This window comes from Melopsittacus undulatus, chromosome 9, assembly GCF_012275295.1.
Source record: "Melopsittacus undulatus isolate bMelUnd1 chromosome 9, bMelUnd1.mat.Z, whole genome shotgun sequence".
Classification (NCBI taxonomy): domain Eukaryota; kingdom Metazoa; phylum Chordata; class Aves; order Psittaciformes; family Psittaculidae; genus Melopsittacus; species Melopsittacus undulatus.
In genome coordinates this window covers 10,679,724-10,705,576 of record NC_047535.1, presented here as the reverse complement: position 1 = coordinate 10,705,576, position 25,853 = coordinate 10,679,724, and the positions used below count along the sequence as shown (strand labels likewise).

Below are 25,853 nucleotides of genomic sequence, written 5' to 3'. Positions count from 1 at the left end.
CTATAACCCTTAAGCTCCTTTGATGTTTTTTTTGTTAAAAAAAAATCCTAAAATTCTGTGTTTCAAATGAACTGATCCTGCATTTGTAGTAAGCTCAGCAGTGTCAGCAGTCTTGCCTTCGATGGACTGTTTGTATTCAAACCACAAATAGGTGGGAGTTTACAATGGAGGAATCATCCCTAAATTTAGTTCACTGCTGTTAAGGTGGGAACATTGCTGAATTTGATGAAGATTTCATTTTGGTTAGGTCTGAGAATTCAAGTATTGAAACCTCTTTAGGAAAACATGAAGTTTCCTGTTACTATTTAGGATACTTATGTAAGCATTATTAGAGGTAATAATTAGCCTGTGTTACTTGGAATTTTTAGTTCCAAAATGCTGACGATAGCATTTAAATTCAATGGAGGAATCTCCTGTTCAGGTTTTTTTTTCCTAAATGCCGTTGGAGAGATTTCTTTTGCTATGCAAGATATAATACATTCCTAGCTGCAAAGGAAACAAATCCATCTTGCAATTACACTAGAAAGAATTAAATATAGTTTGAAGGTAAAAAGTATAGAATTACAAGTGCTGGGCTATAGGCCAGTTTGCACTCTTGAATTTGGATCTTACTGAAACTTCTCTGTAACTTCCAAGCAATCCTAAAACCATAGTTACTTCTACTATTACTTTTACTAAACCATCCCATGATACACACTTAGTATCTGATTTTAACATTTCAGAAAGAAATAATTTTACAAGCTGATGCTGGTATACACCTTGATGGGTGCATAAACTTTTTTATAATGCAGCTGTCCATCCTGTTTACAAAGTGATTACACATTAAAGTGATTTTAAGTTTGTGCTTCTTAAGGAACATAAAAAACAAGATAGACATTTAAAATTAATCAGAATAATAAAACAGTTAAGAGATTATAGTAGATAAAAGATTTCCATGTGCCACACAGAGACCAAATTTCATTCTTTCATCTCAAGTGGGAATGCTTTTAGTTTCTAATAAAATTAATGACCATCTCTTATACTTACTCCTGAGTAATCCCTGTGAGATTTCAGTTACTTTAACAAATGAAAAGTGTCTAGCTCATAGAAAATATTCCCCAGTTCAGCAAAACTGAGGCATTCTGTGTTCCACTGAAAGCTATTAGCTTTGCAAACAATGAAGTTTATTAATAATTTTATGAACACTGATGACACTTTGTACATGTGGTTTTCACTCTTTCCATCTGAACAGTCCATGCAGTTTGCTGAAGGCTGTGAAGCTGTATGAATGGGAGGATTAACCTACAAATTTAATTGCAGATGAGGACTGTAAGCTAGCATTTACAGCACCTTCTCATAACATTTCAAAGTGGTACACAAAAGAAAATAAAATTACTGCCTCCATTTTACAGAAAAGAAATTGAGCTACTGGAAGAGAAGTTATATGCATGCAGGCATCGAGCAGGCTAGCAGCAAAGTCAGAAAACAAAACCTGTTTGGCAACCCATCCACCAATCCACATTGTCTAATCTATGTCATCTTTTTTTTCTTGACAGGGTTGCTGCAAATTGAGTTGAAGACAAGGAAAACTTGCTTTTGGCGTCATCAGAAGGGGAAGCCAGATACATACCTTTCCACAATAGAAGCAATTTATTATTTCCTTGTAGACTATCATCAGGAGATTTTGAAAGAGAACTACAAAGGACAATATGATAATCTGCTTTTTTTCTTTTCATTTATGTACACATTGATTAAAAATGCCAAGTGTTGTGCAGGAAGAGAGTAAGATGTCTGTCTATAGGTAAGTTACACTATATTTGGTTTCTTTTATGATGATAAATGTAATCTGGAAATAGACTATACTCTTAATAATGGTTAAGTGTTTGTCCAAAAGTAAGCTGCAGATTTTATGTCCCGTACACTTGAGGTTGTAGAACTACTGTGATGAGCAGTCTAATAAGAATTACTCCTTTGAAACCAGTCAGGCTTTGCTAAGTGTTGTGTCATCACAGTGAGATTATTTCCTGAGGTGGGGATAGGAAGACTTGGCCCCTCTTGCCATAAGGAGTCATGTCTCTTAACTGTGAAAAGGAATTAGCATGCTAGCTTTTTATTGTTATTAATACTTTATTTCAGGTGTTTTCATTGTGTTTTACCCAGTAAAACTGATTTCACTTTCATGACATGAAAAGCTGAGTGAAATTATTAGGATGGTATTCAACTGGGGATGTGCCAATACAAAATGAAAAGCCACATTAACTGACTAGAATATAAATTATGTATCTTCGAGACTAATTCTGGAAAATTGTCCTAGTAATAGAAAAGAATGCTCTCTTTAACATTATATAGTGTATGATTTCTGTAGTACCATTCACATACTTTTTGGATAATTTTTTCATTAATATCATTTTGTACAACATTAACTTAAATGTCACAGTGGCATATCTTAAACCGTAAAATTTTATAGATGCCACATACTTTTGTCTGGAAACAGATATATTTGCAGGACTCAAGACAAATCTATTTGCAGAGACAAAATATAGGGAAGATACTTGTTCTAACCACAATTCCGACAAGACATCCTTAATTTAGGCAGACTGTCCATCTGCTGTGTTTTTCTTTTGCAGTAATAGTGCAAATTTGAACAGCTAAATAAGACTTTGTCTGATGCTGATGAAAGTTTTGATTGTATATGTAGCACTGCTGGCAGAGTCATCACATGTGAATGTAATTACAGAAGAGTGACTTTGCCAAGCTATACCATGCAGCTGATGTTGGCAGAGGTAATAGTCCTAAGCTGTATCTTTACAAGCAGTTATACAAATATATTTGTATCATGTTAGGATGTTCTGCCAGAAAAAATCAAGTTGGTAAAATTACAGTCTTAAGACAGAAAGAGAATGTTTCGTTAGAGGTACAATGTAAGATGGATAAATATTAATGAATATTCTCAGAAGCACGTTACTTAAGGAAACACTAAACCTTGTCAAAGTGACACAGAAAAATTATAATAGATAATTTCTTTAAACAAATTTGAAGTTTGTTGCATATTTTCCTAAAAAAATTGGCCTAACTTATCAGCTATATAGCCCAGGAGGGCCCTGTCACACCCTGGTGATCATAGAAACAATGCCTTGAAAAATACTGCCAGAAAATCTTATGCTGACACAGCTATATACAGGCTCAAACAACAGATTTATAGGAGATTTTTTTTTTGCTTCAAGATACTGAAATCAAAGTTAATACTGCAATATTAACAATTGGGCAGCTTGATCTAGTTGAAGATATCCATGCTTATTGCAGAGGGATTGAACTAGATGACCTTTGAATAATGTCCCTTCCAACCTGTGCTATTCTAGGATTCTTTAACTGCTTAAAACAGAACATACAAATACACTCTCTGCAAGTAATACCTATCTTAACAAATACATATGAAAATGCATTTCAGTGGATAACTAAAACACAGTTCCATTTACAAAAAGAAATGCTAATTAAATTACATAAATGCATGTGAAATGTGCGGGAACTATAACAGCATCATGAGAAACACAGGCTTGAAGTCAGAATGACAAACATCATTTTTAAATATACATACATACTGAGTTCATGTGCCAGGCAATAAGAAAAATCAGAAGTCATGTCTCAGTGTTATTGAAGCAATACATTTCTTATTCCTTTGGTTCTTATTGCTATTGAGAGGCTATTTTAGCTTTCTACAATGATTAACGCTATTTCCTTTCTTATGAATTTTGATAGTCTTTTGACATTTCCATCTGTTCTTGTATTTCTTAAACAAAGATTGTTATAATATTTTTTTAAGTCACACAAGTACAATAGCTTGAGAAGGAAACTTTCACCCACTTTAAACAAACAAAAATAAAATGAACCCACTGACCTAACGTTTTACAAGAACCAGAGAGAAAAATATGGGGAGGAGGGGGAGTTACTTCCAAGACACATTTCCCTGAAAACATGTTTTTTTATTTAAGAAGCAGAGGTCAGATAAAAGCTTATATAAGCTGTTCTTTGTTACTTTTGGAAAATAGTTTCACAAGGTTAAGAATGGTTTCCAAATTTAAGTTTTGTGTATCCCACTTTATTTGAACAATGGGAATTAAGAATCTATTCCAAAAGTAAATTAGTCTTAATTCTCAGGTGAAATCAACGTACAGAAAAGATTGTAAATCTGGAACACTGTGTCCCGGAATTGGGTTCAGATTCTTCTTCTTCCAATGCAACTGCGGTGTAATGCAATAGTCATTCTTACACAAGTGACAGAGGCACATTTAATATCTGTCATTAATTATGGTCTATTGATACTCCTCTGATAACCTTTCATGAGGGTGGGAAGGAGGTTATTGTCACTTCTGCTGCAGATCTGCTCTGAGCAGATGTAGTTCTTCCTCCTCTCCCATATGTAAAAATGTTTAAATCCTCTATTTAATTTCAGTATTGATATAAGCAGCCAAACCAGCCAAGTCTTCCACCTCACACTGAAAATGTCTCAAAACTGCTGATACATTTTTCCAGCTTTGAGACTGAAGAATAATTTTGTTCCACCAAATGAAAGTGATCAAGTGGTTTATCCTTTCAAGTACAATTAGCAGCACTGACATCACTGTTCTTTAAAATGAAGGTCATGGGGAGGTAAAGGCCAGTTCTGGGCCTTCTCTTTCATATCAGAATACCCGTGCACTAACTATCTCTTCTGTTTCCAAAAACATCAGAGAGCAAGGGGGTAAACAGGCTTCTACTTCCATTAGCAGTAACTTAAACAGCCATAAGTTAAAGGGGGAGGAAAAGGAAGAGCATCTCTATCTATCTCCTTTCACAACAGAAGACATCTGGCCTCCTGTGGGGAGGCCCCAGATAACAAAGAACCTGTCATTACAAAGCTCTGCAGTGTGCTCAGAGAACTATTTTACCTGCAGTCTGGCTCACTCATTTCCTGCCACTGAAGCCATCTGCTTTTGCTTATTGTGGGTATTTTTGTTCTTTGTTTGGCCAGGAGCATGAAGTGGCTTCACTTCAGCATGCCTGTATGCTTGGTCAGAGGCACTATTTAATCCTTTTCTCAACAGGAATAAGAGGGAGCTGCAAAAACCAATTCCTTTCCTGGAAGGTAGCACAAATGTTCCAAACCTAGGTTGAATAGAGGGTCATATCAGTGCATGGGTGGGGTAAAGATATCTTGAGACTGAAAAGAGATGGCAACTTGGAATCTACAGAAGCAGCTTCCAAAGCACTTGTAATCTCACCTGATTTAAATCCTTTGCTACTTCTCCTTGACTTTTTTATTTATTTTTAATAGTTTGAGTGCATTTGCTTTTCCACAGAGGCTCATCCAGGCCCAGCTGTAGAATACTGTAGCAATCTGTTCTTGTCTCTCACTGACTTTTCAGTATTTTGCCTGAATGCTTTAAAAATCAGTCTATATTCATAAACTATGTCATAGCATACTTACAGAAAACGTAACGTGATACAAAAATCTATTCCACCTATACCTGTCTTTGAAAACACCAAAATGGGGGGGGGGCGTGTATGTGGAAAACTTCCTACTAGTTTCCTGTCATTTACTATAATGCCATTAATGCACACCATTAACTTGTCTCGAATTCCAAAAAGCTGAGCATCAGCTGAATTCAAACTTGGTTTGTGACACAAAACTTAATAGTGACTGCAGCAATGCTAAAACAGGAAAGCTTTCCTACTAAGATGAAAAGATTATATGGCAGTAAATTACTGATCTATTGATACCAGATTATGAGGTCACCCATCAAGGTACTGAACAACTCCCCATAGTTCCTGAACTGTTATCCGTTGTCTTGAGACACGCTGAGTAAAATTCCAATGCTGTTGTAAGTTAGAATGTTGAGTTTGACTGGTGACACTTGGTAATGGCAACATTCAAAGTAAGTGTTCATATGAAAAATTTGTTACATTCTTCCTGTATGCCTGCTCAGAAAGTTAAGATATTGCTGCCATTTTATGGATTCTGAAGAGAAATCAGATGCTGTAGAATTTCGAAAGTAATGTATCACATTAAGCTTTAAGATTATGGTGTGGTTTCTTCACTGGTACCTGCCAGAAAAAAAAAAAAGTATTTCATGGGTCCCATAGCAAGAGGTGGGAACTACTTCTCTAACACAAAACAGACTTCGTATTTTCACTTCACTGGAAAAGGGAATTTTTGTACAACTTTAGCACTACTGGTCATGTTCTCCCATTCAAATCAACTCATTTTACTGCCGACTTTTCAGACCACTGGTATTGTAATAGGATGTTTAGGAACATACCACCAAAGAGTGAAGACAAGAGAATGCTCCACACCAGTATACCTAAGTCCTGCTCACCCTATCATCATGTGTGCTTCACTTCCCTTACCTACAAAGTTGATTTCCGAGTAACGTCTCTACAAACAAAGCTATAAGCCAGTTGAACTCAGCATGAAATCTAAAGGTTGAGTATTACTACTTCAACAGTTCTGATGATAAAATTTTCCAACAGTAGGGCTAGAAGAGTTGTACAGAAGTACGTGTGTATGTGTAAGTATCAGTAATATATACCTTCATCCTAGCAATAACTACATTAGGACAGAAGCCAAAGATTTTCTCCTATGCTGTTTTTATCTTAGGGAACATACAAAGAAAAGCAAAGCATGGTATCAGAGTTTACAAAATTAAAGATTAAACTGTTATACGTACAGACCAAATGTATATTTTAATTAGATACAGCCATATAGGTGAGCCTCTATACAAACATACAGCTGTGCCTCTTAATGTACACAGATGAGTACTTTGACTAGGAACTGATATGTTAAGTTTGGATGCACTAACCAGCACAAGTGCTGTATTATCCCTCCAAACAATACACTGGAAAAAACAAATAGTATTTCATACCTTTTCACTACTCCCAGTGTTGTTGCTAATGAGTCTAGTGTAGTTCCCGGCTGCTGTCTGAAAGTTATCATGTTTTCTTTGCATCTCCAAGCAGCACCAAATATTATTTGTTAAAACAGTTTAGCACATCTGTCCATCCACCTATCCAGGCTTAACAGGGCACGTCAAATGAGGCCAAAGGGGTAAACAGATTATTCCAAAACAACTAAAATTGTAAAACTGCAAAGAAAAATCCAGAGCGTGTTGAACTACGCATAAATTCTGACTCACCTTCACAGAGGAAGTGCTGTATATCATGCTCCACCATTAGTTCAGCAGAGAAGGGGAGAAAGGAGCAAAAGCGCAGCCTCCCTGGTATGAAGGAAAATGTATTTGCCCCAAGTAATTGTGTGCAGGAGCACCTACAGTGAACATACACATATACAACCCTTGATGGAAAATTCATACTGTATATCATGCAACATGATGGTTTCTTTGTTGTCTTTTGATTATTTACTAGAGAATAAAATAACCAAACCAGAGACAGTGTTTCTCTGATGTTTTGGGGTTTTATTAGTAATATGCACTTAGTTTATAAATTCCTCAGTTTATGCTAGTGTTTATTTCATTGTATTTTTCTGGCAAACAATAGCATGTAAACCTATTAATTTAACTGTGAATTTTATAATATACCTTCTGTATTACCGAACTGAGGTAAGACCTGGCCTTTATTCTGTAAGAATACTTTTTTGTGCACAAGATATGGAATAACATGTAACTTTCATTGAAGAAGTTGTCCGTGAGGTAAATAATATGTGCTCTTCATTTTTTTTTGTGCCTCAGTATCAACAGACATTTTATGCCTCAGTATCAACAGACATGCTATTAACAATGATTGCATATAATCTCTACCCATATCAATGTCTATACCTGTTAATGTCTACCAGGTCTGGTTTTTGAACAAACTTAGGACTCTTGAGGCTTTCATCATCATGATTCAGGCTGGCTTCCATATGGAAAACCTTGCTTCTACTCTATTAAAAATTGAATTCTAAAAAACATTCCTAGGATGCACTCAATTTTGGAGGGTCTTTTTCTTAAACCATACTTGAATGCCACCCTCACAGCCTAAAGGTCTGCTATAGTACAATTCCTGAAACTGTTTGCTTTGGAGACAGATGCTAATGAACAGAATCAGACTCTTTCTAAGTCTAAATATAACCTATCCTTAGTGCCTTTTCTACAGAAGAACAATACTTTGGGTTCCAGAAAAAAAGTTTGCTCAAGCTGAAACTACAGACTTCATTTCAAAGGTTGCTGCTTAATGCTACATAGAAATTACGTATTGCAAAAACATCATGAATGTTTTATTTCCTCCAAAATTTGGGGGGGGGGGGGGAAGGGGGGAGGTGGGGCTTTCAGTTTCATGACGAAATTATTTGCCAAATGCAGCATGAATTCCATTTGACCTGAACCTGCATTTTCTAGTGATTAGGCTATGCAGCTGAAACATTCTATCTTACTTTCTCTGTTCACAGGCTTCATTTGGGCCAAGTCAATGCTGCAGAGCCTGGTTTAGTTTTTTGGGGTTGATTTGCTTGGGGTTTTTTTTTATATTTACAGCAGACAAGTAACTTGATACAGCTTCAATCATCAGAAACATGTAAGCACCTCAGTGTACTCGAAACAGTTGGATAGCTTTACTACCTCTTTTAACCTCAAAACATATTCAAGTGTGGTTACAGTAGTGGCTTCGATCTGCATACCTGTGTAGTTCAGAGTACAAAAATGCTTGCATTCTGTTTGTCATGACTATGTTGGCAAAAGACCTTTACATTGCCAAAGGCTTCAACTTTTCCTTGAATGTGGCTGACTTGATCTGGGGAACTGGTTTAAAACCAATGCCTGAAGCAGCTGCCAGGGAATTTGCCAACAAAACTATACTGTCAAACTCTTAAATGCAGAATAATCTCTAACATCGGCAAAGCCTGGTTTGGTTTTTTTTTTTTTTTTTTTTCATTTTAATAGGAGAATCCACTGGGGAGAGGGGAATATAAAGGGGTAAGAAACAAGAAATCTTGAAACTTTTGAAGTCCATGCAAACTAACATGGTAGATTCAAGCAAGAAAGGTAATGTTTAATACTGTAGCTGTTTGACATATGTATGGTCCTATGCAAATGGCCAGGATTCCTCTTTGTAGGCCCCTGCAAAGTTCTACCCTCTTTATAGGCAGTGGCCATTTTCAGTTAAACAGGTGTCTATGTGTATTCATCTTAAGAAGCATCAGTTTAGATGTTTCCATGTTGGCACCTGCAAGAAGTTAACATAAGTAACATTGTACTGATCTCTGCCCTTGCTTTTAGTACCTTTTTGACTTTCCAAGTTCCAATATTGGCATGCTAGCAATAACAGAATCAGGATTTTCCTCTGCTGCTGAGTTCACTATGTCATTTGCACCAATGACCCGAGCCAAGTCTGCATCTGAAACAAAAAGGAAATATATTACAAAATGTGTTACTATGAAAGGAAAAGCCACTGCTTCAGGTTATCAAGACAACACCAAAGCACATTAACCAAGCATACAATAAATGATGACAATTTGTTATTTCATCTGAATTAAAAAAATTAGGTCCATCTGTTGATCTTCAAGCCTAGAATCAAATCTTGGCAGTTACATGTGCTAACAAACACTATTAAAAAAAAATTTGTGCATTCTCTGTGTAAGATACCATGAAAATAAATACTCCTGCAATTTAGAGGCAGTCTTATGCAAGGCCCTTGTGAGGTCACTAAATAAAGCACATACGTGGAATCTGAGGATGACATCCACTGTGTCATACCACATAGTTTATTTCAACACAGCTCACTTACAGTCCAAATCTACAATCTCTATTCGGTTCAGTTCCAGTTCCATGGCTGTATACAAGGAGCATTCCATTTACAGACAGTCCATTGTCCAGGAATTAGCCTTGCAGTAGAGCTAGCAATTGCACAGCTTGGGTTAAGATGGTAGAACATATCTCTAAAAATTGTCAATAGTTCCTTCTAATTAGTGCTGGTGAATGGTGAACTACTGGAGAAACTACTGATAAACAAATGTGGCTTAGTTTAGAGCTGTAGCACCAGCAGTATGGAGTAAATCACCCTTATCTTCATGCTCAGTGATAGCTTCAAGAAACCTTTAACGGCTTTATGAAATGTGACATCTGCAAAAGCAGCAGTGACTCATCTGCCAAACACACACCCATGTGCCTAGCAATTTACATTTTTTTTAGAGTTGCTCACAGTTTGCCCAGAGAAGTCAAGTTTAATGGTCTGTACATCTGTTCAGTCTCCTAGAGTCCTTATTAAAATCAGCATCACATTCCAGCTCCCATTCCTGTTAACCTTTTTAACAACAGGGCTGGCTATGCCTCCCGGCAGCCTGGCAACCAGAAAAGGCAGGGATGTCCTGGCTGTACCAGAACTGATTTTTCTATCTTCTGCAACAGGCCTCCAAGTAACCAAGAGGCATGAGCCAAAGGAATTTAGTGTACTGTTACATGGAGCACAGCCTCCAAGTGAAAGACCATAGGTCTACTTTGAGAAAAGGGGAATAAAAGCAGTCTAATATATAAATATTAGTTTTCCCTGCTAAGTTCCTAAAATACATGGAAATGTAATGTCAACAAACTTATCTGATACAACAATGCAAGCATATCGGCCTCATTACAGCAATGAAGCTACCACTGTTTCAGTCATATATGAAAGGCAGATACATCATTTTACCTTCCCAGACTGAGTTTATAGGATGGACAGTGAGTGAGAAGCATTTTAAGGCTGTCAGCTGAAAAGATTTGAGATGAAATCTTCTCAAAGTTAGTAAATACAAGATCCTATGATATTCAATTTAGCTTGTAAATTTCCCTTCACGAGCTATCACCTGCATATTTGCTTGGAACAAAATAATCTCATTTGACTCCCACCTGTCAAGCTGGGTCCAGAAATGCAGAGCAGCTCTAAAGCAGATGAAGCAGTGAAGAGTTCTATGCAAAAGAAATACAGCCAGTACAAGGTGATACAAAAATCTGAAGAGGTGCTAAAAAAAACTAAAAACTAGAAACTAAAAGATCCCTATCTGCCAGTGGCCTACATAGGCTCTGGTTTAATAGCTGGCAGCCTCAGGAGAGGGAAGCCTAGAGGCAGTATGGAGCCATTTTTTGCTACAGATTAGATGCATTTCCAGAGAAATAATCACAGCTGTTATGGCCTTCATTACTTATGCAGTATAGAATATATTAGGAAAGATTTGCCATACTCCCAAACTTAGGACCTATACAGAAAAAAAAAAAGAAGTGCAAATTAAAACCACAAATCATTAACACTCTGAACACTGATATATATGTGTGTGTGTGTCTGTGTGTGCTTTTAACACTGCTGCATTCTATTTGGAATTCAGTATTTTACTGCACATAAAGTCTCTGACCCTTTTAAAAATAATTTCTTTAATCTTCAGGACAAGAGTATATAAACATCTTGACTAACAATGAATTTCTAGGACTTTGAGTGTTTTCTGTTGGATTTTTTAATGTGACTACACAAAAACAACAGCACTTAACATTGCTCTGTACAGCAGCCTGCTTTGCTGGGGGAGGCTCTTTGGCAGTTCTCTTCCTCTTTTTCCATATACCTCTCCTTTCAGAGGCCCCTCATCATGATGACCCATCCATTTGGCTAAGGGCTTCATGCAGCTGCATCTGAAAGAAGCCAACTGTATTCTTGGGTCAGCTGAAGAAGTCTCCGTGATTACAACTGTAGGTATATACAGTGCTTGTAACACCCGCAAGTTGGGGAGAAAAGGCCTAGGCTCACCTCAGCTTCCAACAGAGTGCAAAACATACCAACCACCTATACAGCAAGTTCTCAATAGCTTCAGGCAATCAGTGCCTAAAAACTGTTTTCTTTAAGGATTTTTGCCTACATACTTGGAACCATAATCTTTTGCTCACACACATTCGTAAAACACTATAACTTCTCACAATTTGTTGCAGATTGTTTGCAAAATGAAAGAACAATGATTTAGCAGACACATTTCAATTCAGTGGCTCTGATGTCCTGTAGATAGGATGTGTGAAAACTGAATGTTTCCTGATCTCTGTTAATATTTTCCATTTATAGTTATCCTACAGAACTTAAACTCTCCTAAAACAGCGTGGCACAACCTTTTTGGTTATTGTTGCAAACTGAAAATGAATGTTGGCCAACACTTGCCATTCTTAGAGGAATCTGAGTGAATTACCCTGTATAAACCTTGGCAGTGCTGGGTTACCCATCTTTAATTAGAGAAAGATTTTTTACTTTATGAGAATTAACACAATGAGGGACTAACTTCAGTGACTTCATCTCATATTTAGCTGATGTAAACTAAGATTTAAACCCAAATGCTCTGTATCCTCAGCTCTGTGCTAGAGACCTTCATTAGTTTTTAATTTGAAAAAACTCCTAGCAGGGTTCACAGATATAAACTGAGGCTTATTGAGGGCTAATCATAAACAGCAAGTCTGACATCATAGCTGGAATATACATCAACAGTAAAGCTTCAAAATTCTAGGATATGACCAGTGGCATAAACGTGATGAAAGTAAGAGCAGTGCAGTTTTAGGTCTAGGGTCTTGATGAGCCTTTGTGCCCTGTGCTGTATCATTACATAAATGGCACAGTTCTGCCAATACCTATGCTGTGTTATTAGGTGTGACACTTTCAGTCAAACAGCTTTTTTCATTAGAACTATAATTATGGTTGTAGATCACTACATCACAATCAGTATTCAGCTTTCACTAATGTTGCATACCTCCAGGACACCACATTAAATGGGTTTACAGGTGACAAGTAGGCACTAAGTCACAAAAATGTTATACTTTTTAAATACATCTGAGCAAAAGGTTTCACTGCAAACACAGGAAAGAAGAAATAAAGCCTTGTGTTTTGTGACCAAATGTTTGTTACAATCCCTTCTCAGCTTTTATTGTATTTTGAGTGTCCATAATGTGTATTTCCAAGACTCTTGCATATTTGTACCTCACTAAAATAACAGCACTAGTCTGCAAACAGACAAGAAAGCAAAATCTGTGCCCCGAAACACTTAAAATCAAGAATAAAATCTGGCATCAAAGAAGAGTAGACTTGTCAAGGTGAAGCTCAGCAATGCTTCAATAGTGTGCAATCAGGTAGTCTGCGAGTGACTTGGCAGGCTTAGGATTTCACAGTAGAGAAAGCTGGTACTCTTCTGGGAAGCTCAGGATACTCCAGCTTCCAAGGAAGCAAACCATATACATAGGAACAGAGATGGTTAGTCATGATTGTAGAGGTCTGTATTTATGGGCAAAGCCCAGGCAGGTATAACTGCTAACATCAGAAGAGACACAGGTCGCATATAAGGAGGGAAGAGGTATTTTAACAATTTTAGTATTTACATAACAAGCATGAATGGGATAGATTCAAATTAAGTGGAAACAGGAGTCTGACAAGGTTAAAGGAACAGTGAAATGTTATGCAAGACCCCAGGTTAGTTGAAAAGCCTACTACTGAGTAACTGAACCACAAATACCTCAACTCTCATCTGCATAACAATAGAATTGGTCTCCTTTATCATTGCAATAGCTTGGTCTAATCCAGTTTCAATGCACGTTCCAAAATTCCATATGTTTCCTTCCTGCTCTAGATGCTGTGATATATCCCCCAAAAAATGACATTTGGCAAAGATCTGATTGTGGCCTGAAGGTGAACATATTAAAAGTGCATATTGGTCAAAACAGCAGTTCCAAGTCCATGAAAAGAATACCAAAATAAATAGTTCATTTGCTGTTAGTTCCCATGTAGTTTGTTTGGGAAGGCAGACTGCATATTCTTCAGCTCATTAAAGTTTACTTTAACAAGCTGTGAAGCTGATACAGCAATGGTTCAACAGTTCAGTATTGCATGGCCTTTTCCTTTTTTTTAAAGAAAAAAAAGCTTCAGCATCCCACTTGGCATAAAAATCACATATTTCAAACAGATTTTCAAATACACCTTTGAGAAAACTCTGTTTTCTAGGCCTTTTAAAACTATTTTTCTTCTCCTCCCTGAACTACCTTAACATGTTTCCCTAGCAAAACAAAGATGTTCTTTGTTTAAATAACATCTCCTGTCTTGCTTGTTATGAAACAGCACATTTAACATTTCCCATTTCCTCAAAGTCAGTTGCTGGGTGAGATCCTTCAGTGAAAGCCATGAAGCATTTTATAAAATATTACTTTACATTGTTGGTTTTATGAGTAAATCACATTGCTGTTATTGCTTTTCCTAGTTGTTTTTAAAGTTCAACTGCCAGATTCAGTATACTATGAACTGTTTATACACAGAACAGCTAGAACTTGGGCAAAGCTATGCAAGTTCTCATAGGGTGTAAGACCACCACTCTGATATGAAGGAATCAACCCTCCCAAGGCCAGTTTAATCCCCATGCTGACATGTGAGTGCCAGTCAATACCCAGTCCACCATGCTTGTGACCAGCCACAACTGTACGGCTAGCATGCTTACACTCTTCAGTGATGCGCCACGTGGAACTGCTTGAGCTCTCCAAGCACATACATACTGCTTGCAATCCTTGAGCTGGCTGGATATCTCTATATAGCTCCACATCATGCAACCCAGACATACTCTGGTTTCTTTGCTGTTCTTGGCATTTAAGGAGTTCATTGCCAAACCCTAATTCTAGAAAACTCAACAGACATCTATCCAGTTGTTGTAACTTTTCGTTATTTACTACCATTATGAGCAAAATTGTCAGGGAGCCAGTCCAGTCATCCAATCTCCTGCAACATCTTTTTTATTTCTGAAAGTTTCCAAAGTAGACGCCCTGGTTTTATTTCACACAAAAAAAAGGGACAAACTAGTGTAACGTCCTTACCACACACATAGCACATGACAGAATAGCTCCATCCAGAGGAACCAGTCAGGAAACCCACAATTGTTGAGACTGTTGTCAAGAACTTCTTCTGCACACAAGGTTCAGCCAGAGTAACTGGTATTTTAGTAACAGGCATATTTGCTCCACCTACAGCTATCAGTGTCAGGCCCTGGAATTTAGTAAACAACACATAAGGGAAAAAAGATAAATTAACATTTCAAGAAATTATAATTCCTGAAGTATTAAATAAGTGAAACAAAGGCTAATAAAAGTTCATTCAAGCACCCAGTTAGCAGAAGATTGTCACCTTTGATCATTATTGGGTTTGGTCATGTAAGCAGATACGCCTTTAGAACTTTTGATGGAAGATTATACAGCCTTAATAGGAGCTGAAATCATTTGTTATTTTGCAGGACAAGACCTTATTCTTTCCAAAACTAGTCCACAGTTACAGCAATGGATAGGATTACATATACATCTGACTAGATAAACATCCACAGCTTATTTTACAGCACTGCTGCTGGCTAAAAAGTTTTGGATCTCTGCAGTGGTTTGTGGGATCCTAAAGGGTCTTTGCAGACTTGTTATGGAATTTCTATAGGGCTAGATAAACATTCTGCAGAGTCCTTTGTTGATTCCTCATAATTTATGCCAAATTTTTCAGCTAATGTGCAAGGCTACATTGTGGCTAGCATTCAGCAAGCACTGGATGTGCGTGCAAAACCCTTACATTTATTTGCAATGAAGAGGTCCAAAAATTGCTCTCTTGATACTATTACCATAATGAAGGGGAGTCCCGTAACAGCAAGATCGCACAGTAATGCAGGGGTGCAGCCCGGATCCAATGTAGCAATCATCATACTAGCCATGGATGCTGTGATCAAGCCAGCATTCAACTAATGGTGCCGAAGTAGAAATGGTGCCATGTTCACCTGGAAGAGAGCATGGCTGCTCTAATGCTGTACTGACTTCAGCACTAAAATACTTCAGTGCTAAAATGCTGGAATTTAAAACAGACTACAGACACAGAATAAAAATATCAAAGACACTGGGCTCCTTGGAAATTAGTTTAGCTGGAAGAAGAACTTATTGCAGATACAAGACAAGAACTTAGTAATTTTTTCGGAAGGAATTCTCAGAAGTGGAAGTGTGTCAGTTCCTATCATTCTGAGTGACTCCTACTGCAGCCTATTAATTATGGGGAAACAAAATTAGTTTGATATACGATTGCTTTGTAGTAGAAAATAGGACAAATTATTCATAACATAAAACTTCAATAGCTGTATGTCATCACAGGAGAAAATAATTGATACATAAGGACCTAAAAGATCTTACTACAATTCCTCTAGCCATTAGTTGTTCACATAGGAATCTTGGGAGTAAGGCTCTATGGAATCTAAGTCAGACTTTTAGTTAAACAAACACTCTCTAGCCAATCCAGCAAACTAAATCCTTGAGACCAAAATCTACTTCTCTCCAAATCAACACAGAAGTCAAAGTCACCAGCTTCCTCCTCCTTGCGTTCCAGTTCTACCACATTTGTTAAGCTAAGTTGTATCAGGCTCCTTCCCTACCCTTGCAAAGGAGCTAAGAGAAATAGCATTTACCTCTTCCTAGGATTCAACCGTGTTTTGAGGAAAGCAAAACAAGGCCTCTGATTCATCCTAATTTCATATGACAGACTAAAGAGTACCCAGCAGTTTTCCAGAAGCCACTAAAGCAGTACTGAATGCTACATCTCCATACAGTGGCCAGATATGCCACAATTTTGAGAATCTTGGCAGAAGGATAAACATCAAGGTGTGGATATTCCATCACATACTTGGCAATACATGTAAGAGCTGTTGCTGCCAAACCAGCTAGACTGTGAAATGCAGCTACAAGCTGAGGAAGGTCAGAGATTTCAATTCATTTTGCAATGGTAAGACCTGCAAAATTAAATGATTTAGATCCAAAACAAAATATTACATTGTGTTTCATACTCAAAGCATAAACAGACCATTGAGCAAGAAAGGGCTGTTTACTTTTTAATGCTGTTTTCGTTTTAGTACAATTAAATAGAAATATAATAGTTATAGGAAATTTTAACCTAATTTAAGTCTTTTCCAAAAATACATTGCTAGAACATTTTGGGATGACAGCTTGTAAGAAACTGACCCAGAACAGCTCTTTTGAAGCCACTGTTTCTTACATATGGGAGAAAGTTGTGCAGATGCACCCACCAGAGTTTCCAAATACATTTTGCCTACAGAGAACCAAGGCAGGCAAAATGGCTCTGAACACATTAGAAGACTGCTACAATCTAAGTCACAAACTGGCAAAGAAGTAGTACCTTCCCCTCTTCTCTCTTACCAAGTTATAGCCTCAACCTTTGAGAATGTCTGTTGGCCTCCACAGCATCAGATACAAAATCCTCAGAGATGCAGCATCAAAACTACATGCAATTTAAACAAAATTATTTTCCTGAAAATTGCTACATGCTAATTCAGATCAACTGTGGCAGTTCATAGATTCATAACAAAAATAGTTCAGTTGAAAAAATAAATGGGAAGTTCCAAAAAACATCTAATAATTTCAGTCCTTTTTGAAACACCAATTTTTTATTTTGGAACATTAGACTTTGACAAAACTTAAGGTTTTAATCAGTATTTCTTTCACCCCAACTCAAAGTCCCCCCCTTTAGTTAAGAGTGACACCTTCGGAAGTTTATATAACTTCATTATAACTTCTCCTATCCTCTCAAAGAATAGTAAATTAATTAATAACACTTAACAAGGATGCTGTGAATTGAACACTGCATAAGAAGTGTACATATACATCATGCCACCGAGAGCCATGACTACAGACATCTGTGCAAGCACTTCTGGTGAGGATTTGGTGCTCCTACTGCTGCTTGCTCCTAAACCATTGACACCCCAATCACACCAAGGGCATCACCAAAACACAGAGTTGTTTTGGCTAGAGAACCCTGCCAGCACTCCTGCACAGCACACAACTGAACCAAAATACATCATCTGAGAACAAAACCAAAATAAAAAAAAAAAAAAACAAAACCAAAACATGTATCATTGCTGTACAAAGCTTTACTCTTTGTAAAAGAATACAAAGGCATTGGAAGAGTTTTAAAATCTCAAGGAGGATGAAGAACCAATAGTTTATCTCAAAGATGAGAAAGATTTCTTCTCAGTTTATTAATGTAAGTATCCATTTCTGATTGTAAGGCTCCTGCACATTCGTCCCTCAGCATTTTCTGGTTTCTGTATTTCTTTGACACCAATCCACCAAGTGACCATGAAACTAATTAGCATCCCAGCAGCTCAGTTGCAGGATCCATTGACATATATTGGAGTACATGTTTTCAATTACCGTCAATATTGGTATATTGTTTTCTAATATTAGTCTACAATGCCTCAACACTTATTCTTTATTATTTTCAGGCTTATTTCTTAATGCTCTGTATCAAGAGAAACATACTTATCACATTAGTTCAAGATGAAAGATATTACACCTTTCCTAGGTTTGTCCAGTACTGGACAAATTGAAAACTGTTTTATAGACAGTATAATCTTCATGGACAAAAGCAGTATATTTTATCAAATTAAATATAAAGTACACATTCTCTCTTATTTTGATTTTAGATGTTTTGATATTAAAAATGTTCTGAAATTCCTACATGACCTCATTTAGTGAACATGTACACTTCCTTTGGTATTTAAAGTGACAATTTTAAATAATAAATTGTCTTTTAACCTGCATCACTGAATGAGTTGAAAGTATGATCAAAAATAATCAGAAAAATCCAGGATGCTCAAATCATAACTATCAGACAAATATAGCCATTCAACATTCTTGGAACATTGTAAAGGCCAAAGACCATGTGTTGGCTGGTATCCTCAAGAAATATTTATGGGCTTTTCAAAAGTCTAAATCCAAAAATATAAATCTGACAGAAGGGAAACTGTCATATAAGGACATTAACAATGCTGAGATGAAGCAAGTTTTTATATATACTGAGTCCTGAGAAGACTTGGGGTTAAACAGACTAGCTGTATGACTGTATTGATGTGGCTTGTACTACAGCTTATGGAAAAGATGCAACATAACAAGCAGCAAGAAGCAACAAAACCAACTCCCCAGAACACATCACAAGCATTCATATGTAAGACATCTGGAAAAAAAAATATTAGCTTCACTGATTTTATACCTTATCTCTAAGAAGCAACAATGCAGCATATAATTTTGATCCAGTGTTTAATTATTAACCTGGTCCTCACAATTAATCAGGTCAAAATCTAAGTGTAAGAATGAAAGGCTTCTTTATTTGTTTGCAGAATATAAACTGAAAATACCTGTTACAGCTTCTAGTTCAGTCTGATCTCTATCAGTCTTAAATATTTATTACTTTTTAAGATTTTATTCATCTATTCCCTCCATGCATTATAGTACAAAGCAAAATGTTTTACTTTATTCTTTTAATATACATGAGCTATTCCGGTATGGCAGTACAATATCATTTCAAAGAATGGGGTTCCAATGTAAAACTAACTGTGAAATAACCATTTGGGAAATAAACTTTATTACTTTGCACATTGACTGCCATGTAACCTTCTAGTAAGTTCTAGGACATGCATCAGATTTCTCTCTAGCAATGGTACTGTTTGAAAAACTTTGAAGAATTAATGAAATCCAACACCTCATTTCTTCCAGATTTAGTGCTGAAATATACCTCCTTTATCTGTCTTCTTTTAGTGCAAAATACCACCTTTCTCTGTCTATACTAAAGATAATTGCCAATTAAAATCTACCCCTAGGAAGAAATTGCTCAGTTTTAATAAGTTTTGAACACCACATGCATCTGGAAGTAGATTAAAAAAGAGCAAATAAAAGTAAATATTGTCTCTCTCCTGCCGTACTTATAAACTAAACTAAATACAGATTGGTACTTCTGCAAATAAATTAAATCCTTTGATGAATGTGTTGCTGCTTTGTAACTAACTGAACATTATGGAACTGGCAGTGAAAGGCTGTTTTCTCTTGAATGAAACAGCACAGTCAAAGGAATATGCTCAAATAAGGACAGTAGAAAACAAAAAGGCTATAAAATTGTCTCTCTGGCCCTAGGGATAACAAATTCCATGATCTAATGAATGGTGGCAAATATTTGCCCATATAAGTGAATGGTTGTCCTTCAGGGCCTGATTCTGCACATACCCCTTGTTCTTCACTGCTCGTAGGATTAATATTTCAGGCAGTATTAGGCTCTTTGCTTGCTCATATGGCTAGGTTTGCTAGCACAGACCACCCTCCTAGGTTTGAATTATTTAACTATTGAACAGAAGAATGCTGAACATTGAATAACCTGTTCAATGTTATGTTAAATGCCATAGAAGGGTACCATATCCTCCTTTAAATGCTGCTTTAGGAAGAAGGCAGAGAATCATATTCTGGAGTAGGTCATTGGAACATATCCAGCATTCTGCATAATCAAGAAATCACCTGTTCAGAAATTAAATTTCACCTGTAAGATTAAAAAAATATCAAATTTGTTACAATTTTTATTCAGACAGAGCTCTGAGCAACCTTACCTAGTGGAAGATGCCCTTGCTCATTGCAGAGGGGTTGGATTAGACAACCTTTGAAGGTTCCTTCCAACCCAAACCATTCTATGACTCTAAGAGAGGTTTCCAGCAGGAAACCCTGTCTGTGGATGGATAGTCTCAGTGCAAAAGTGGTCAGACTAAAATATGAAGGGGCATCTTGACTGTGGCTATTTCCAGTGAGCCTCTTGAATCAATTTACCTCTATTGGGTAGAGGGTAGAGGAATCTATCCCTCTCTTCTGTGCACATCTCTGCAAATATTTTTTGTTACAGGTTTTCCACACCTGAATAGTCAGTCTTATGATCCAGAGGTCCGTAATTAATTTTCACCTTCAGGGTCAGCAAGAAGAGACTCCAGGGGCTGTCCTAGCTGTTTAATGCTTTTAAAGAAAAATAAATAAATAACAATCAGGTTACTGATTTTGACACCTGATTAGTACTAGAAACCTAGCATTAGACATACTGAACTTCAGAGATAAGTATGCTATAGGGAAAATAAGTCAATTATTATTCCCACATGCAGTTTTGTACTTCCATATCAAGGCAAAGGCATGTGGTATCTCAATTAGGCACAGTAACCTAGCCACTTGTGTACCAAAGATACTTTTGTATCTTTAGGAAATTTAACCTAGTAGTTTCATGACCTGAAGAAGCATTCTCCTTTTTTGGAAACATCCTATTTGTCAGACAAAAAGGGTTATTATGCAGATCCTATGCAGATGAAAAAGCAAAGAATATAGACAGATATACCTGAGATTACATCAAAGTTCTCATCATGTCTTCTCACTATTCCCATTAATTCTCTTAAACATTTTCTTCTTTGGTCATTTTGTCACTCACACAAATACGCATATTTACAGTAGAGACAATGGGTATAAGCATAAAGTTGACACTTATATGTCAGCATTCCTGTATTTACAAGCAGTGATCATTATTTGGCAACTTTGGTTGCCAGTAAAATTTCTGTGTAGGAACACACATCATGGAGGTAATATGAAAACAGTATTATTTAGTGCCTGGAGTAAAAGTGTCGAGACAGGAACTTGTAATCTCATTTGTAATGCACTCTGGGTAAGTCATTAATCTTGTTTTGATTTCTTTTAAGTCCCTCCTAATGAAATTGAAATAAAATCTCCCATAATGAAGTACACAACGTAAAAAAGCAGCAGACAGTACACTCAGCAATAATAAATGCAATTTCTGGCATCAGAGGCAAATGGAGGCCAGGTGTGACTTCCTGGGTAGTGCGATAGCCACTCTTCCAAGCAAGAACAAATCTGGTCACTATCTGAATAAAAGAAAGATTAAGATAAACAAGAGTCAGTCCTAAAATATATGCCAACATATGAAGAAAAAAGAGTATGCACTCAGAAGAATAAACCAGCACTTTTCTTTGTTAATCATAAAACCAGGCATTGAACCCAAACTCTAGTTCCACTGAAATGTCACTGACACCCATGGCAGCAGAAGGCATTTCCTGCACGTGACTTTAAACATGCATAACTTGTAGACATTGTTTTTGCCAGAAAACTAATTTTGGAATAATGGAATCTTTGTCAAACTGAGGATGAATTGGGGACCCCAGAATCCAGCAGATACATATGGGACTGCCAAACTAGATTTCTTTTAAAAGTTTTCCACTTGGGCAAATATGGAGAAAGAGTTTATAAAAAATAAATAAATATGTCAAATTCCCCAATGACTTCTCACAACCTTTACTGCTTTAGTAGGAATACAGACCACAGTGTAGCATCTGAATATTGTTAAAAGATGCAAGACCACACAAAGAGTTCAACAATACTTCCTTGGGAGAAAATATTATTACTCCCAGTACTAGTTTCTTTGACCATATGTGTTGGTGGCTTAAGGAAATGTTTTTCCCTCTTTAGGAAAAGACTAGATCATTTAATTACTCCAAGATAATATAATATTTTAGAGACATATTTTGTCATCACTTGCACAACATTTTGTTAAATACACACAAGTATATTTACTGAGCAAATCATTGTACAAATTTCTTAGATGAAGACAAAGCTCAGGGTAGAAACATCACAATCTCAATCTTGGAGATGACATGAATTTAATTTTCAATTGGATTATCATTTTAGGAGGATTTTAATAAAATTAAAACTTGCACGCAAATCACCCAATATTAATCAAAGAAAACAGGCCTTCAAACAAGGATGGTACTTTGGACAAAACATTTTAAGTCCATGACCCTGGGAGGTGGCAGTAAGAAAGGTCTTGCAGATGCTGTACAAAGCTTGGTTATGGAATGGTTTGCTAAGTGAAACAGATTTACTTTTTTTTTTTTTCCTTCCTCTAAGAAGGAAGAAAACTTTCTGTACCACCAAAAATTGCTTTCCTTGAGCTCATAGATATTTCTATTGTTACTCATTTACCTTGAACAGGAGTTTTGGAAGGTAGTGAACCCCTGAAAAGGTGTGCTGTATGTGTCCTTTACCATTTGCTTTATTCTTTTTTCATTCTATCACTATTTTTAAAGACATTTAACACAAAGACTGTAACAATCGTGTTTATGAGAAAAATCTGATTCAACATAATCAAAACCTTGCTATATGATTCATTTTCCATTTCCTACATATATTTCAACACAGATAATGACATCTGGAGTTCTGCAATATATACAGGCCCTGATCCAAAAGCTTTTGAGAACAGTCTATGTTAATTTTAATTGGCTCTGGATTGGGTCCCTAACCTATAGGTTGGCTCTTTATTTCATACAAAATTAATATCAGAAGAAGTTTCTTGGTAACAAAAGGTATACAGTGATCCACCAAAGATCCCAAAAAGTTTAAATTTTAGTCTTTCCTTCACTTGGAAAGCAACATGATGTTAGAAACCCTGATTTACCACTGCCTGCTGCTTTTCAGTGTTAATCCACACTACCTTTCAGGATCTCATTTTATTTTTACATAATTATTCCTAGCATTGCTCATCATTTAAATGCCAAACTGGCAAGAAGAAATATGTATAAGTTAATTCCCATGTACCCTAAATTCCAGTTGTGTCAATAATTTTTCTAGATTGTAAGAGTACGCCTCTTCCTATTTTTGTGCCTTTCTTTTTAATAGAAAGGGATACTGTACTTCAGAAAGGTTACTGAAATAACACTTTATACCTCCTGTTGCAAAAAAAAACCCCAAACAATTAGGATGAATTCCTATTTATCTTACCCTTCATTACGTTATGGAGGTACCCTTCAGAAAAAGTTCTGTCATGGTTACTTGTTTGTCCTTCTGAAACTAGTGGGATTACTCACATGAGCAGACAGAATGAGATTTGGTCTTTACCTTATACTGGTTATGAAAACCTTTCGTCTGTAAAATAGCACTGACCACTGAATTCAGTCAGCTGGAAAAACCATCTTTGTGTTCTTACTGCACCAAATTTGGCCTTATATATTTCGTATGTAATACACCCAATACTGGAGAGGGGAAAAAAAACCCAACAAAAATACTCTCCCCTCAAAATCAAAACCACACGGAAACACACAAAGCCCAGAAAACAAATGTTAGACAAGAAAACCTACCTAAATCCTAGACTACATTCCTTAAAAGCTGAACACGAATATGCTTCTCTTTATAAACACTTTCTTAGGAAACAGTAATTCCAGTCTGCCAATATTTAAATGTTTAGCATGACTGTACTTTGGTTTAATGCTACCTGGAGGCAAATATTGATTCCTGTCAATCTCCGACTCACCATGACTACAGAAATTAAGCCTTCCTCTTTACTACATCCAAAATAAACTTCCTTGGAAAAAAAAAAAAAAAAAATCAGTCTATCTCTAGAAACATCTTGCATAAAGAAAATTGCAGCCAACATGCAGGTATTATCAGTTCTCAGAAATCTCCTGATTTAACTGCATACCTAGTTCCTTTTCTCTTCCCAGAATAAAGAGCCAAAGGATGTAGAAAGATATAAGAGCTACTGCTACTACAACAGAGACTATGCAAGAGATAGCCTAATGATGTCGTATCAGGGTTGAAGTACATTTTATATTTTGAGGATAAATTCCTGCTTGTTCCACTCTACGTCTCCTGACCTTGGCACAAAGACATACTAAGTGTTGCCAAACCATTTGGGATTGGAAGGACTTGCACTTGTTGAAGTCATTTTGAACTCACCTATGCCTACTTGTCACCAGTTTAGTTCAATGCATACGGATTTGAGTGCATAACCTATCTTGCACTTAAAGTCATATTGCTTAAGTCACAATTCAGTAGCCCAAGAGACAGGCTGATTCTTAGTAACACGTTCTTTAAAAACACAAGTTTACAGTACAACAGTAATTTTACAGATCAAACATTCTATAAATCTCTTTTTGCCCCATATTTTTGTGCTTGAAAGATGCAAGAAACTCCCACACATTATCATGTAGACATTGAATGATAATGTTTCCTTGGAATGACTAAACTAACAATCACAGCTTTCATACAAACAATTTATATGTTTTTATAAAAAAAAATTAAGTGGTGCTGAAACTCACCTTCATTACCAAAATTCCTTTAATGACATGATCAATAGCCCCATAATCTAAATCATCCTGTTGTTCAAAGCAAAAATATTCTTTCTTTCTTGGGAGAAACAGCTTTAATAATTTCAAGATGTTACTGGAATAAAGGCTACTGGCTTGAGTAGCCATTCTATTTGGCAAGTCCTTGTAACCAGTGTTCACCACACCCTGATGAGAAAGAAAAGAAATAGTTGTCAAAGCTTTAATGTATTGGAAACTTTTCACATGTTCTCCACAGATCTGAAGCCTGTTTTATACATGCTAGTAAATCAAATTTGCATATTACTGCAGACATGAGTTACTAAAGCTTTATTTTACAAGTTAAGGATTCTGTTTAAAACTAATAGCTTTCTCTGATGCATGACCAAAGAGAGTCAGCAGTTTTGTCAGGAAGCCAGAGACTAAATGAGCTGGGAGGCCAGTCAGGGAACTGGTTACAAACCATATGGTGCTTATTTTTGAGAATAAGAAATCCACTGCTTCTTCAAATTCGAAAACACCTCATGATTGCCTGATAAGAATCACATTGCACAATGTGTTTCACAGATCAATTGCACTCCAGTCAATCCCAAGGAAGAAGATGCAGATACCTTCAAAACTTAAATTCTTTGCAAACACATCTGGATAAAGATCATGTTTCTTTAACATCCCTTCATATTATTATGAAGGCAGAACATCAAAAAAACCCACAAGAAAATTCTAACGCCATGCTCTGAAACAAGTTGCACTGAATTCTGATCTTGAACACTAAGTTATTCTTTCTTTCTTTCATTGCATCATTCCAGGATAGCCATCTGGACATTGCAGTTGCCAGTTCATTCCACATGCAGCCACACATCGACTTCAGTACACATCCTGGAGTAAGTCATGTCATGAGAGTCAAGTATGGGAGCCACAGAAGTCAATACAAGGTAAAGGAAATTAAGCA

At 36.6% G+C, this 25,853-nt stretch overlaps 1 protein-coding gene across 5 annotated transcripts in view; it reads left to right on the top strand.

Moving 5' to 3' along the window:
- DTWD1 (DTW domain containing 1) overlaps nt 1-25,853 on the top strand; it is an 87,562-nt gene that overhangs the window by 6,517 nt on the left and 55,192 nt on the right. For 2 of the 5 annotated variants that reach the window (XR_004080528.2, XR_004080527.2), the window contains exons 5-6: nt 1,536-1,780; nt 25,711-25,836. Coding sequence is in view for 3 of the 5 variants with exons in the window: in XM_005148711.3 (XP_005148768.1) it covers nt 1,536-1,765 (230 nt within the window). In the remaining 2 variants the exon portion in view is untranslated. Of the gene's footprint in view, nt 1-1,535; nt 7,670-11,539; nt 11,562-25,710; nt 25,837-25,853 lie in introns of those variants that run through there. The other 3 variants (XM_031048664.2, XM_031048663.2, XM_005148711.3) reach the window with 2 other exon arrangements.